The sequence below is a fragment of the Akebia trifoliata genome, chromosome 14 (assembly GCF_017979445.1).
Source record: "Akebia trifoliata isolate Shusen 1 chromosome 14, ASM1797944v1, whole genome shotgun sequence".
NCBI lineage: Eukaryota > Viridiplantae > Streptophyta > Magnoliopsida > Ranunculales > Lardizabalaceae > Akebia > Akebia trifoliata.
The window spans coordinates 7,606,246-7,623,086 of record NC_141388.1 but is presented as its reverse complement, the minus strand read 5'-3'; the positions used below and the strand labels follow the sequence as shown (position 1 = coordinate 7,623,086).

At 35.9% G+C, this 16,841-nt stretch overlaps 1 protein-coding gene across 1 annotated transcript; it reads left to right on the top strand.

Moving 5' to 3' along the window:
- Positions 1-930: 930 nt before the first annotated feature.
- LOC147385955 (phosphatidylinositol-3-phosphatase myotubularin-1-like) lies at positions 931-16,699 on the top strand. The gene is made up of 19 exons (XM_086422130.1): positions 931-1,143; positions 1,232-1,300; positions 2,415-2,489; positions 4,288-4,359; positions 4,659-4,728; positions 5,278-5,327; positions 5,771-6,060; positions 6,264-6,337; positions 6,415-6,478; positions 6,630-6,695; positions 8,347-8,446; positions 8,554-8,667; positions 9,277-9,446; positions 9,874-9,958; positions 10,306-10,530; positions 12,905-12,964; positions 13,087-13,151; positions 14,731-15,010; positions 15,763-16,699. The coding sequence occupies exons 1-19, from the start codon at positions 1,096-1,098 to the stop codon at positions 16,276-16,278; spliced, it is 2,493 nt and encodes an 830-aa protein (XP_086278256.1). The 5' UTR covers positions 931-1,095; the 3' UTR covers positions 16,279-16,699.
- The last annotated feature ends 142 nt before the right edge of the window (positions 16,700-16,841 follow it).

The following is a 16,841-nucleotide window of genomic DNA, read 5'->3' as shown; positions in this document are numbered from 1 at the left end:
AAATATATTTGATTGAATCTGTTTTGATTTCTTCAAACTGAAACATTGTTTCAAAATAATATTTTAAACCAACCTTGGCATAGTAAAAATGATGAGTGAATGATGGGAGAACTTGGAACTTCAGCGTTACGTGCAAAAATGGCCAAAATACCCTAATATTCCTCTCGCTCCTCTCATCAGGTCCTCTTCGGGTTTCATCCTACCATTTTCAATTTCACTGAGTCAAAGAATGATGGTGAAAGCATATATGAACACTCTTTTGATAATAGAGAACTGTGAAGTGGTTCGATTCCAATTCGCTGTTGTATGTGGAGCCCTTCACAAATTGATATATTGAGATATCCCCTTAATTAATATCTAAATTGATAGAATACTCCTTTTGACTTTGGTCTGATAAAAAATGATTAAAACCAATGTCGACTTTCAAATGCCCTCATCTCTATCTTATAAATCGGATTCATTTCAAGTGGCAAAACACAAACTGTGAATTAAACGAACCGACCAATCAGATAACATAGATTTCGACGACAAAATCTTTGGGATATTAAAACTTTGAGGAAGATTCTTCTGGGAAAACAATAAGGCTAACAACGAATAAGTGGGTGCAAGTAGAAAGGCCATTACTTATGACTTGTGAGATAAAAATCAAATGCACGAATTAATGCTGAATCGATCCGAACCAATTTGAAGGAAATTGGCTCGACCTTCAAGCTGAGTTCAGAAACAAGTTGTGTATTGGTTGCCTCAAACCAACGTTTGAGACTCCACATCTGACGGTTGAGATGGAATAATGTTCTTAGAGCTTCCCAAGTAAAGTATCTCTAGAAAATCTGTATTAGTTATTAGAATTATGAAAATCTGCACTTTTCCTCCAGTCTCAACTGTAATAAGCAAGTCCTCATTATTGCAAAATCAACTACTTATCGACTAGAGGCAACGCAGGTCACGTGAGAACCGTTAAACACCTGGCACGTGCGACACTTGGTCCTGTCACATCTCTCTCACCGACTCGTCGCATAATCGCACCAAAACCACGATCCTTTCGATCAAATCTCTCTGCGAGGCTCACGAAATCCTCTCTTCGAGTTGGAGAAGATGGATGGAACGGGTGGTTGGGACGCGCTCGATTGGACCAAAGTCGAGGTTTTTTTCTTTCGTGATTCTAGGGTTTTGATTTCGTTTGGTTTCTATAAGCTTCTGAATCAATTTTGATTGTTTCCTCCATTTTCAGCCTGTTTCAAGGTCAGTACCCTATGGCATGTCGAAGTTTCTGTTGGAAGGAGAGGAGGTCATAGTGGAGGTGTGTTTGTAAGAAAAATAGTTTTGTTCTTCTTTTTTTTCCTGAAATTTAAATCTTAATCGACAGAATTACATGCCGTGGTAGTAATGTTTGTAATTCTGAATTCGTCTCTATGCTCTTATTATAGAGCTGCGATTTATTGCAAATTAGGTGTTTCTTATTTGATTTCCCCCTAATTTATGTTTCTTTTTTTGGTTCTATATTTGTTTATGGGGAATTGATGGAGGAACATGAGAGCAGCATAGAGAGAAGGTTTGTAGGAAAGGATCATGATATTCTGGAAGCATGGGTTGGGAGATTTGAAGGTTTTAGTTGGCATTTGAGAAAATTGAGAACCCTGTTAGGGTGAATGGGTGAAGTTCAAGCAAGAAAATTTCGCAAGGTGTGGGTAAATAAGGAATGGGTTGGGAACCCTAGACTAGGTGGACAACATAGGTTATGGTTGGCAATCATATACAAAACGTTATTCAGAGTAAAGAGTTATCAATAAAAAAAGAGAGTAAAAGAGTTGTTGTACTACTTGGAATTTATCAAATATCAAGTGGCTTAGGTGGATGATCCCCACCTCCAATTATAGTAACGAAGTTAGTATTCAGCAATTATCCGACAGGGGTTCAGTTTGGTTAATTTGAATAAATTCGAAAAAAATTCGTAAACAATTGAGGAAAAATTTGGGAATTATGCAAATAATGTTTTTGGGTTTCTTCCCAAAACTCGTCATCTTCAACTTTCCTAAAAGCCCTATATTGTTCTGAGATTTGAAGGTTAAAGAATGTAAAATTTTGAGGTTGAAGAGTAATAATGTTACCATATTTGATGATTAGTTGATAAATCACAGATTAATTTTCTGATTATTAGTGACTATGCCTCTGACCCCAATTTTACATTCGGCTTTGTTTTTGTTGTTATTTATTTGTTTATTTGTAGTATTTTGCCTTAAGACGACAATTACATAACATAAGGGAAATCTCCCTCCTCACCCTCCACGTAGTGCACATGTAGTAGTGTTGTAATTGCCAAAAGAACAATTTTTTTTTGTTGCTTCAAGGGTGTTGTCTTTTATTTTAATTTATTCTTTGTTATATAATCTATGTCGGTGGCTCATTTTTTATAGGGCTATGGCGTTGTTCTTGTAAATATTGATGAGGCAGGTACCTTGTTGGTCACCAATTTCCGCCTTCTTTTTGTGGTAAGTGATTCATGCACTTCTAATTGGCCTTCTTCTTGGTCCTCAATCTTTTGGTTAGAATGTAAGCAATTAACACTGACTTTCATCTCTATTTGTTCATTCAACGGTTCTTTTATTAAATAACTTTGATTGTATCCCTTCATTTTTTCCCCCATAAGTCTAGTCTACTTTCAACGTGTCAGCCATTTTATCATTTATGGTCCGTTGGCTATTTCTCACTGTTATTATATATTCAGAAGGGATTGGTTTCTTGGACCAAAAGTGCAGGCCTCAATTTCTGCTCATATAGGGTTTCCTAATGTGCTAATGTCAAATCATAACCATCTGATCATGGGCCAGGAAGTTAAGTGTGGGCAATGGTCCGAAATCATCGTACTGGATCTGGATTGTCCAAATAAGAGCATTGCTACGACTGAAATATAGTAAGTTAAATACCCCAAGTGCAGGGTTGTAGCGAAGTAGTAAAATCTCGGGAGTCCGAGGTTGAACCATGGGGATTATGTAAAAATTGAAATAAAACACGGATGAGGTGGAAGAAGATTTGACTTAAACTATTAAAAAGATGATTTTCCGCACTTTCGTATGGAGCAAAAATTAAAAGATTTAAAACAGAAATTAAAAAGTTTTAAGGCATCAAGGATCCACTCAAAAATCGTAATTTATTCATTTAACATTTTTTTCTCGGTTAGGTTCGATTAAAGATTCTTCCTAATTGGATGATATAACAATGAAACCAAAAATTATTTTAATATTTTGGAAAATATAAGGTTGCCACATGTTGCAAATTTACAGATCTCTTTAAGCAATCAATATAACAATCATTCATAATGAATCAAGAAAGTTTTTCAAGCATTCAATGTGATGATCGTAGACAAAAACTTATAAAGAATTTATAGATATAGAATTAAACAAAAATAATTAGCTCACCTTAAATCAATCCAAAAAATATAAACATTAATTCAACATTGTTGATTGAAATAAAATTACAATCTTCGAGTTTCACCCTTAGTCCTAGCTAGGAATTTAGCCAACAATCTTTATAGACGAGTCCATCAAAATTATTTAATAAAAAACTTACTAAATTAAACTAAAAGAAATTAAAGATAGAGAGAGGGATTAGAGAGGAAGATTGGAGAAGAAGAATGAGAAGATCATTAGAAGTGTAGAGAAAATAAATAAATGTTAGGAGAATAGAGAAAAATAGAAACCAATTAAAATAAAAGGTAAGAGATATGGGAGGAGAGAGAATTTAACATGTGGAGGAAAGAGAGAGAAATAAAAACAAGAAAGATATGGAGAGATGTATGAGATCTTATAAAATCAGATAAAATATGAGAAAATTTTATTCTTTTACGTAAGAGAATGTGTAGAGATTTTCATTTTTTGGAAACTTTTCTTTATTTCTTTAACCCTTCCTTTAACTTGTCTCATAATTGCTCCTCCATTCTTTTGCATGTTTTATTCACCAAAAATCCTCCAAGACCTACAAGAAAGAAAATTCAACTAATTAGGTCATATTAATCAAATTAACATTAATTAATAATTTCAAATTAAGGGTAAATATCATCAATTTGCACAATTATCAAGCATTCATGGGGACAACATATGACCTCTCCAATTCAGTGTTCAAAATCAATTTATTCGATGGTTAGAAATATTGATATCAATGTGTACCATGTGTGACGAATTCCCTTTATGAGCAGGAATTGAAGTTATACCGTTGGTCCACCAGAACTTTCCTTTCCCCAGCTTTCTTTTATACTCACATACATTAATTTGAGTTCTATCTTTTTTCAAGAGCGAGGGAACTAGGAACATCATTGCTCTTGGCACAATACCGTTGGTGACGATTGAGAAGTTCAGCAAACAAGTAAGTTCTGCAGAGTTCTGATAATTTGTAATTTTATATCTTATTTTGTCACATATGTTCTATATATAGGCCATTGCCATCATCGTTGAACGCGTTTCATGCTATATCATCATTGTCATTACTCATTAGAGACCTATCCCAATTATTAGGGATCACTCATTCGGATTATATGCAGTCATTTCATTCCATTAGGCCACCTCAACATGCACATATCTACTAATGAAAATTTTCATTCTTGGGGCTTCATCATGTCATGGCTGTTCTATTTATTTTGTGTCCCATATCTTACTGGAGTTTAGGCTATGAAGATTCCCTCAGCCCCTCGCCAATCTGATAAGAGTCCCTCACGTCGACTTCTCCAGATTATAGGTATGTATTCTATTAATTAGATTCAATAGATTTTCTTTTCTTTTGATTTCATTCGCATATTCTATATCCACACCCCACCCCACTAGCATGCTGATATAAAGGTGCACCTTGAGTAGGTTGGGTTGAGGGAAATCTGGAGCCCAATCTGAGCTTCATACTGCTCAACTCAAGCCAAACCTGACTAGAGGACGGGCTTGAGGTGCTGAGCGTGCCCAACCTAAGCTAGACAAAACTTGCCCTTGTGTTAGGTTGCATTCATTTCAAATAAAGAAAAAATAATAGAATAATAAGAATGGAGGGAGAGTGGGTTATCTTTGGGTCGAGGGCCATTTGGAGCCCAACTTGAGCTTCATAAGTACCACCCAATGCAAGCCATTTGGTAGTATTGTTAGTTTCACATGTACCAAAATAACTTTTAGATTTCTGTAGCTAATTTGGTTGACAGACTGAATTTCAAACCTCAAGCATTGGGGTTGATCCCATCTTATCCAATAAAAAAAACCTGATTTATCAATAAAATCTCATGGTTCCTTTTTTTTCTCTTCTTAGGTAAAGACATGAGAATTATTGTCTTTGGTTTTCGCCCTCGAACAAAGCAGGTCAGTGTTGATGCTGGTGGTTTTTCATAAAACACCTTATATTGTGGTTTTTAGGGTTTTCTGTCTGATTTCTAGCCAAACCAGTTTATTGGTTGAGTATTGAGTATGATGTGTTTTTGTCTAAGGTTCTTATTAGTGTTGATGTTTCTTTCATAATTTTTTTTTCCTTTTTGTAATTTAATGATTCTTGACTGTTTGCCTCACTATCAGTTTTCCTTGTGCTTTTCACATTACTTGTTTAGCATAGGGACTATTTATGGATTATATATGTGGTTACCAGATTTTATTTATAGATAAAACTTAGCTAGCAACAATGATGCTGACATTTCGTGCAAAACATATTGAAATAATTGGAAGTGTTATTCTAGACTACATAATTCAAAATTATTTGCATTCATTTTCCATATGGTAGGATCTAAAGTATTAAATTGTAAATCTTACAGAGACGTGCTGTGTTTGATGCATTATGGAGATGTACAAAGCCAGCAGGATTATGGGATCTATATACATTCAGTTGCGGACCTTCCAAGTATAATAACACCAATCCAAAAGTGCGGTTACTTAATGAGTATTTACGGCTGCTCGGAAAAAGTTCCTATCAAGGACCGAGTAGTACCTTTGAAGACGGGACATTTTCTGTGTCTAACGAGTGGTGGAAAATTAGTGGAATAAATTCTAACTATACAATGTGCCCGACCTATCCATTCTCCTTGATTGTTCCTAAATGTATCAGGTAAGATTTTTTTTTTTTGGTTCTTCACTTTCTAATTTCTATGCTTGTGCTATCTCATATCTGAATTTGATTAGATGATATCAGACATTTGTGAAGGTTTTTAGTGTCAGCCTTCTCTGCTCAAAATCCTCACGAGAAATACTAGCTTTTTAATGCAAGATCCTCCCCATCTTAATAACCTTTCCTGGTTTCTGTGATACTAGTGATGAAGAAGTGCTACAGGCTTCAACCTTTCGTGCAAGGTGTCGTCTGCCTGTGATTTCATGGTGTCATCCAGGTCTGCTTTTGATTTTGGTCTTGCTATACATCTTCTGACATTTTCTGCTCTCTTAAGTGACACATAATGTGTTGTAGAGACTGGAGCTGTTATTGCACGATCATCGCAACCTCTAGTTGGTCTCATGATGAACACAAGAAGGTAATTGCATTCTTGTGCTTATTTGATTACGATGGTGGCTGGTTCTTGTTGAATGGATCTGCCACTGTTTCTTAACTATGCAATTATCACTTCTGTCGGTTTGGACCTTGGGTGAACTTAACTTGATATACCAATCTAAATTGTTCTACAGCAATTCTGATGAAAAGCTTGTTGCTGCACTTTGCATGCAACCTACTGGTGCAAAGGGGTTGCGGAGGTATGCTTTTTTTAAAGTTTTCTTCTTGTACTTCTATTTGTTTCCATTTTTCTCTACAATGTGCATCATGTCCTTGATGGTCCTGTGCCAATTGCCATATGATATCATATAAAGCATATATTATACTGTTATTCTTATTTGTTAAATCTCTCATATTATCATTGAATCTCCTATTGGTTCAACAGCCTGGGAATTTCCTTTGTGTTTATTTGGTGAATCTTATGATTCTCTTTAATTTTCTTTCATTCTTATATAGATCTTCTTAATTCTTTTGTCAATTTGATAATTTTGTATTGGTGATCTTCTGTCCTTTGCTATTGTGAGTTTTCTTGATGACATAATCTTTCATGATATTTGTGTGTATAGTTGTGTGCTTGAGCTCTTAAATTCCTTGCATTAATTTCATCTTCTATGTTAGATTTAGTAAGTTTCCCTCTCTTGGTTCAAGTCGCATAGAGGGGTCATGCACTGTATATATATTTTTTTTGATAAGTATAAATTTTATAAATAAAGAAAAGGAGTAAAGGAGGCTGAGATAGCCCCCAAACAGCAAAACACCGGCATCAACAAAGATAGACCAACACAAAAGAAACTCGACCTGCGGATAACTAAGAGTTACAAATGATTCCCCAATTAAATACAAAATCTTGAAAGCACACTCCCTCAAATTCCTTACTCATCTTCGACCAAAGGAAAAGAAGCCCCAAAATTTCTACGATCACTTGTTAAGTTGAGTTCTCCTTGCTGTGGAATATCCTGTTGTTGCGTTCTCTCCAGAGACCCCAAGCGATAGCTGAAGGGAGGATAGCCCAGAGATACCTCTTTCTAGAAGAGAAGATATTGAAACTCCAACCCTTTAAGAGGTCAAAAAACAATAAAGGAACAACCCATTCTACCTGGAACCGAGATAAGAAAAACATCCAAATAACACGAGAAAAAGAACAGTGAATAAGAATGTGATTGATAGACTCCCCATCCCTCGAGCACAGATAGCAATAATTTGGGATAACCCACTCCTGACGAATCAAATTATCCAAAGTAAGGATTCTACTCAAAGATGCAAACCATATAAAGAAGGAATGAGAGCAGACCAAATAACAGAAGGAGAGAAAGATATCTCACCCACAGGGAGCAAGCAATTATAGAAGGACTTGACAGAGAACTTCTTATCCTTAGCCTTGAACCATTCCCTTCTATCTTGTTCGTTCACTCTGAATTGGATTTGATTAAGGAGATCTAGAAGAGATGTACCCTCCATTAATTCCCAGTCATTGAAATTCCTCCTAAATCCCAGATCCCAAGAATATGTGCTCCCATCCTGAATCAGACACTGCCTTACCGAAATTCCTCATGCACTGTATATCATAACGAAGCATTCCAGCATCTTAAAGATTATGCAGAGTTCAAGCACTTCTCCCTTCTCCCTTCGCATGGATTTGGTCTGTTTGGACGTCGTGTTATGTAGTTGTGTTGTTCTCCACATTTGACAGTGTTTACCATGGCTTTTGGTTATAGATGTGCTATAATCTTGCATACTCCGTTTATTGAATTTTTGCTATAGTACACTACATTTTCTCTTGTTCATACATGCTTCGTGGCATTTCTCTCTTGTGTTGCTATGGGTCTAAGAGATATAGTGATGTTTTCTCAGGAAGCTTTATATCGTTGATGCCAGACCTAGGAAAAATGCTTTAGCAAATGGGGCAATGGGAGGCGGCTCAGAGTCATCTTCTAATTATTTCCAATCTGAGGTCTGTTTAGGGTTGGATTGTACAGTTATGCATCTCATTTCTATTAAAAAAATTGACATTTTGTTGGTTGCTAACAATGCCATCTGTATTATAATTTGGGCCACTAGATTGTTTTCTTTGGGATAGACAATATTCATGCCATGAGGGATAGCCTTGCTCGACTCAGAGACTACCTAGATACTTATGGTACGACTTCCTCGGATGGAATGTCATCATTCTTGGTCAGTAATCACACCCTCAAGATTCAAATGTTCTAAGAAGTGCATAATTTCTTTCCTGTATTTCATTTAGTAGTTTGGGAAAATTTATAGACTTTTAAATTTGTGTTCAGAAGTCTTTTGTGTAATCAGGCAGTTTTTTTTTTCCAGTCACCATCTTAGTTTTACATTTTGAAGGTGATGTTCACTATCATTTAGTACATTCTTTTCGTCAAGGTGCTTGTTAGAAATAGTACAAGAAATAAAATTAGAGGATAAATTCAACACCAATGAATTTTAATTATTTGCAGTAAATGGGAACTCTCCTTTAGTGAATTCATTTCCTTATGTAGATGCTGTACGAATTTATTAAAATGCACTGGAAAAAGAAGTGTCGATGTTAGATAGAAATGCTGCAATCCATAAAATGCAAAACCAAGATCTTCTTGTGCTTCAAATCCTTCAACCTTCTTGGGGAGGTGAATGGAAACCTATCTGGGGTAGACATAGCAATATTGTTGGGTCTTTCATGGTTAATCTTTAGCATACTTTTATTGATGGGTTCACATTTTAGTCGTTCAACAGTGAGCTGTTTTATGTGGATTGTAACTGCTTAAATCCTTTAATCAACAGAGAAATGGTGGATGGACTTGGGGTGGAGGCAACCTAAGCAGTATGTCTGCTTCGGTTTCAACTCTTGGGGACAGTGGGTGGTTAATACACATCCAAAGTGTCCTGGCTGGTTCTGCTTGGATTGCTGCACGGGTTGCTTTGGAATCATCCTCCGTGCTTGTGCATTGCAGGTTCTGCGCCTCTTTATGTCGTTCCTTTTTTGTGTTAATGATTGCAAACAATTGGATTCCATGTCTTGAATTTATTTTCTTGGTGACGATTCATTAAAGTTATTATGAATTTGGATTGTGAAACATTCACACTTTTTCTTGTTTGAGGTCTTAACCTTGTATTCAATCCCCATAGTCTATCAAATCACTTGCTTTCTTAAGATTTTTGTATGTCATAATACATTTCTTATTATGCTTCCATTATTCGGAGTTACGAGTAACATTTTTTACTTCCTACCAACAGATAAAAAGAGTAATATTTTTCCTTGTGGAAGTTGACTGGGGTTTCGTTATATGTTCTACAAAAATGCTGATTCAGAGTTGTCAGATCTATTAGTCATGCACAGAGTCAATGACTAGGTTTAAGATTCTTTTTTGTTTTGTGTAGTGATGGATGGGATAGAACAACTCAGTTGGTCTCACTTGCCAGTTTGCTGCTTGATCCATACTACCGGACATTTACTGGGTTTCAGGTATTGATTATGAACTGCCATTGATATTTCTGTTTTGTAACTTTTCAGTTACTTTCACATATTTTTCCCCCTTTGTTTAATGCTTTAGCTATTGTTAAGTGCTTGGCAGACTCTTTTCCTTATGTGCACTGAAAAGCTCCGATACATCAAAGGTTGGAACTTGGCCTTGGATGTAATACTTGAGAAATGGCCCAATTGATACCTGTTTTTATGACTTTTTGAACATTATTTTAGAGTTATTATTTAGCTTAACAATTGATCGTTATTAATTCACTGACACTTAGGAATAATACACCTCAAGCACTTGTCTGAAAGTTAACAGGATGTAATATCTTTATCTTTTACAGGCACTTGTGGAAAAAGATTGGCTTGCATTTGGTCATCCATTTGCAGATCGCATGGGAATGCCAACCATATCTGGTAGTAGTAATGTACCTTCAGATTTGCCCCGGCAAGCATCTGGTGGGAATATTCCTTCATCACCAATGCGCCACTCTTCAGGATCATCCTCGCAAGCTAGTAGTTCATTGCAAGCACATGCGTCAAGCAACTATTCCCCCATATTTTTACAGGTGCGCTTATTATAAGTGTTCAGATATCATCAAGTAAATATCTTGTGTACACCTGATATTGTAAGAGTGCATATGCCATTGTTGGGTACTTGTATTGAAAATCTTCACTTTGTTGTATTTTAAAAATTACTCATTTTCATGAGGTTCATTCACAAGGGTATTTGACTTTCTTTTTGGGTGCATTTGTTGAAGACGTGGATCCCTCTGCACGATTATTGGAGATAACTTTCAAAGCAATGTTTTTGTGTATATGATGTCTCTCTCAAATATCTTTCTTCTCATGTCGATATTCAGTATAATATATTATCTTAGTGTTTTCAGATGTTTGAGGCATGAGGTGAAGTGCTTAGTTGTCTAGTGCCTCGAGGTATAATGTGTAAGCCTCACATGCATAGAATTTTTAAATAGATATACAACATTATGTAAATAATTAATACTGAAAAATAGAAAATTAGGGTTTTATTGTAAATATTACTATTTTATATTTGAACAAGAAGTAAATAATTTTTATTTAAATAATATTTGAACAAGAAATAAATATTTTATATTTAAATAATTGAAATATTTTGCATTAAAAATTATTTTATATTTATTGCAAAAATATAACTAAATACTGGTTTTCAATAGATTTTTCTACACAACATTGAAAACTACAAACATTTATTTTATGGATCAAATCCATTTAAAAACTTTATTCGCATAAATTACTATTTTTATTTTTTAAATGCTCCAATTATGTTGCATGTTAGCAACAACAAACAAACAGAAGAAAAAAGAGAAAAATAAGAGTGGAAGAAGCCAAAAAAAAAAAATGATTTAACACGATAGAAAAAAATAATATAAAAGTAAATGTATTAGGCTTACGCACCAGCCAAAAGGCTTGCGCTTCACGCAGAGGCGTATACCTTTAAGTCTGGTGTGCATCCTTAACTTTTTAATATTTCTTACTTGTGTCACATGCCTTTAAAAACACTTTCTGTGTCTGTGTGATAATACCCTTGTCCATGTTTGGGCTAATACAACCATACATGCACCTTTTTTTGTTGTTTGGGGTGTAGGGGTTGTATATGGATGGCTTATTTTGTTCTATATCCAATGATGAAACAGTTATTTCAAAGTAATGTTTTTTTTTTTTTTTTGGGGGGGGGGGAGAGGTTAAGTAAGGTTTGTTGGCAAGGATTTTACAGTATCTTTTCCCTTTTTGGGGAATTAAAGCTTTTATTATTTTTAATGGGTAAAGAAGATTTTATTTGAAAGAATAGGGAAGATGAGGTGGCTTCTGGAATACAAGAATACAATGGAGATGGTACACTTTTATATAAGCTACAGAGATAGTACACTTACCCGGGTCTTCACAAAGAGATTCCCATCTGCCCATACGTTTTTTTGTAAAAGCCCTTAAACCCTAAAACAAAAAACACCAAAAATACAACTACACAATATGCTAATGATGACCTCTTTGTAGGAATGCTCCTTCCCTTAAAAAACTTGCATTTTCTATCCTTTCAGAATCCCCACCAACAGAAAACGAGCTTAGATACGATAGGAATTGTTTCTTTACCCAATTCCCTAGAAGGCCAATTCTGAAACAGAGAAACAAGAGGGCATGGAAAATACCCTGAATGATTAAAGAGAGATATAAAGTGAAAAATTAAAATGGATGAGGAGGTGACCATCCATGGCAAGCCATAGGGAACAATGATTGACCAGAATGGACTCCCCTTGCAATGATGTTTTCTATTGCTAGAATTCTGTTCATTGCAGCTGATCAGATGAAAAATTCAACCTTTGAAGGGATTTTTATCCCCCATATTGTGGCTGGAAATGCACAAAATGTTTCTGTCCACCATGAAATATCACCATAATTTGTGGTCCTAAACTAAATACACCCCTATGTTCTATTTACGTTAAAAGTACTTCTTACACAATTTAAGTTAATACTTTACCGTGTGAATTGATATTACACGATACTAAAACATTATTAAGATTTAACAGCATATTGGTGTATCATTTCTCAAAATGCCGGGGTTGCCATGTGTGGCACTTTTCTTCCGTACTGTTCGAAGTTATGTTATGTCCATATCCAAGTTTCATACTCGTTCTCGGATACCTTACGAATTTGAGAGCTTAGCAACTTATGCACGTGCTTTTGCCTTGTCTTGTAGTGCCCAGCGACTAGTTTTCAGGTTCTGTTACTTATGAGGTAGTGCCAATATATTGTCCCACCCCCAAATTTATGAGTCTGAAGCTGTTAATGTGCCTCCATTTTATTTATGAATAAGCTGGAAATGAGAATATGTTGCATTAATATTGTGATTTTCAGTGTTTCTGAAAATTAAATTTCTCTTATGGCATGTGCCTTTTATTTCTGCAGTGGATCGATTGTATTTCACAGTTATTGCGGATGTATCCTTTTGCCTTTGAGTTCTCCTCGGTATGCATCAATTATTATATGGAAGTCTTATTTTTATTTTTTATTTTGATGAAAGCTGTGGATTATTTGTTGTTCCATTTTGGAGAACTTGCTCACTTTTTTATATGATCTGGGGTATCCAGGTTTTCTTGGTTGATTTCTTGGACTGTGTACTATCCTGTCGCTTTGGAAATTTCCTGTGTAACAGGTACTTTCTTTTCTGAACTTTGGATGGTAGTACTCCTCCCTCATTTGTAAAGCTCATGGTTCTTGTGACTTGCATTTTCTTAAAGAGCTGTCCTAGAGAACTAGAAACTGGAGCAGATGATTTGATATTGTAACCAGAAAGCAGTTACCTTCTTGATCATGCTATTTATACCAAGAGAGAGCTTCTTGTTTTTATTTTTCTTGATGAGCAACAGATTTGGTCAGCTTGTGCTAATATTAGTTCCAAGTTTCTAAACCATAGGATAAGAGCTCACCTCAAAGTGCATATAATCTTTTGGTGCAGGATTTTCGTGTGTTTGTACTTATCAAAAAATAAAAATAAAAAACTCCGTGTGTTTGTCCTATTAGGTAATTTTACTTTATTATGAGGGTTCCATAATGAATTAACAGAGCAAGTGGAATACTAACAAACAATGTAATGTATTTAATGCATTGGTCAGATGCAATGTAGTAAAAGAGAATATTTTTTCCCCTTAATTTCAAGGTATAGTTTTTCTAGGTAGTTGTTAGCATTTGATACCCGAAATGCATTATATATGCTTGCTAGCAATATGAAGATATGACAGTTACATGGCTTTCTCACAAGATTCAGACATGTTTTTATTGGCCTAGTTTTTCAAGGCTCACATTTTTTTTTTTTGAAAAGTATAATATATTGAAAAAGGAGGGAAAACAGATTACAGGAGGCCGAGAAAGCCTCTCAAAGAGCTACAGAAAGAAAGCAAAAACATCAAGAATTACATAAAGAACTCCATCTAAAGACAAAATCATCAAAAGTAGTCCCCTTTTCAAGGCTCACATTTGAGTGAATGAATAATGCATCTTTTTGAAATAGCAGCAGCTTCATACCTTCTTTTTTTTTTACTAAGATGCCTAGAGTTATCATTCAAATATTTCGTTAGACTTAATCTGAAATTTCTCCGTCTGTCTCACATTATTGGGAGAAATCATAAAATATTTTGAGGGAAAAAAGAGAGGCAATGTGGCTATTTACTTGCTTGACCCACGAGCCTTCCCAGACGTTATTTCTTCCTCTGGATTGCACTTTTCTTTCAGTAAGCAAAGAGAGGAGGGCCTCTTATTATTTGAACTGAAGCCTTTATCATGTTATCGAGGCCCGTTTTGATATTATTTTGTTTAATTTGGCCTCTCTTCCATTAATTTTCACCTGTATGTGGCTGCTATCCTTTCATAAGCCCCATTATCGATGTGTGAACATCTTTCCAAGGCTCCTAACAATTGATTTAAATTCAGTGTGCAAAATAACCCAATGAAACAGGAGATTAAGTTACCTATTGGTTATACTGTAAGGATGGTTTACCAATGTTACAACAGTACTAATACCACAAATGAGGGGATGGAACCCGGTTTCAACTAGATCTCATAGGCTGAAATTGGCTCAATGGTTGATGTAATCATCCAATTACCCTTGTCTGTTGGACACCAGAAAATATGGTGATGGTAGCACAAAACCAAATTATATGATTGTTAGACTGATTATTTTAAAAAATGATTGAAAATTATATAGCTTTTTTGACTGTTTATGCCAAATATTTTAGTGAGAAGGAAAGGCAGCAAGTTGGTGTTTCCGATGCTTGTGGGTGCTTGTGGGCTTACTTGGCTGATTTGCGTCTTTCTGAAGGAAGCTCGCATGCGCACTATAACCTGTTTTATGATCCGCTGAAACTTGAAGGTCGACTATTACCTCCAGCAGCAGCATTAGCTCCGACTCTGTGGCCCCAATTCCATCTTCGGTGGGCTTGTCCCTCGGAAGCACAAGCTGGGGAGCTTGAAACTCAATGTCGGATAATGGCTAAAAAGTTATCTGAAATGCAGACGGTAATAAATTCAACCTCATCTCTCTGGTTCCAATCTTTTCTTCAAATCTACTTGTTTTAGTTACTAATGCTAATTGTGCATATTTGGATTTGTATTAAGTGAATCGTATATGTAGTGGCTTTTCCCTACACTTTCTAGGAGCCATTTCTTCACCATTCAAATGGTGGCACCTCAAGATATGATAAAGATAATACCAATTGTGTAGTATAACTATCAGCTGTAGACCCACTTAGGGGCTAAAACATGGATGACTTAAGAAAAAGTTTTGGTGGTTATGTAGAAGTCCATACAAAAATTGGCAAGGGTTTCGGGCTATGGCTCAGCCAAGATGCATCCTCCAATTGGATGATCTGGTCCAAATTGGTCTAAAAGTCGGCCAAATATATGGTGTGGTTTTTTGGGACCACAATATATATAGGTCGGGTTTCAGTGACTCATGAGAAAACACATGATCCCGACTGTGTAAACACAAAATCCAACGGCCAAAATTTATATGCATCTCCATAACACATCTCGGAGATACTTATCTCGAGGATAATTCTCAACTGATGGATTTTGTATTTAAACAGTTGAGATCATGTGTTTCTTTCATGAGTCATTCTTCATGAGTCACCACTAATTTTTAAGTTTTAAGATCACAGGCGAGATGTGATGTACTTCACATCTGTGGAAATGGGTATCTAGCTGTTGTGTGAGAAAATTAGTAAGCTTGCTGATGTGCAACACTGCCATTTTTTTTGTTGAGAATTCAGGCAAAAGAAGCAGCAGAAAAGAATGCTAAAGACATCACAACAAGCATGGAATCATTAACTGTAGAACTACGAAAAGAGAAGCAGCTCGGCAGCTTGGCCATGGATTCGGCCAAGAGGGCCTGCAAGGAGTCTGAAGCCATAAAGCGCGCTGTACAATCACTTGGATGCAAGGTACAATTCTTAAGCAGTGGCGACTGTGCCTTGGACATTGGGGGAACCCCACTAGAAACACAGCAGAAGTTTATGTATTCTCCAACGAGAAATTCAGATCGCAGTGTGCAGCGGGAGGACAAATCAGATCTCTCTGTGTCTATTTCAGTTATAGCTGGTGATGACGTTCCAAACAATTCAATCGGTCGAGCTTGTGCAACCCTTTGCCCATTAAGCACCAGAGAGGGTGGTTGCAAGTGGCCCGATGCTGGTTGTGTGCAGCTTGAAAGCCAGTTTATTGGTTTGAAAGCAAATTTTGAAGCCCTTGATCAACTTGCTATTTATGATTGTTATTTCAGGTCGTAGTTGGAAGAAGTCCATTGTTGTTGCTTTCACCTGATTTTTTACCCCCTGAAAGTCCCGACCACACAATAAACCTTAGCTTTTTAGGCAACAAGATTCTTAGTGCTCATATGTAGTTGAGAACTATCCCAAAAGGGATTTGACTGGGAAGGGAAAGGTGGTGTGTTGTATAGGAAAGTGTTCCGTTGAAGAATGAAGAGAGACACCAAATGCGATCTGTACATACAAGATATAGAGCTTCCAATGGTCCCGACACAACACAAACACCAGCAAAACAGGAAATTGAACCTTAGTCAAGTATGTATTCTTTCCCTTAATAATGTATATCTTTACATATAGAAATATGGATGTTATAATAACCCAACCAATTTTTTTTATAAAGCAAATTGTATCTCAGTATTATCTATTTGCTCTGTTGATTTTAGCTTGGAAGTTATGTTGTAATTATACATGATTCACATTTTTAACACATTTACACAATGGTTTTAAACTTTTATACAAGATCTAAGGTTCTTCCTTCGAAAATTGATAAGTGTGGAAAATACATGGTATAGCATCATGGATGC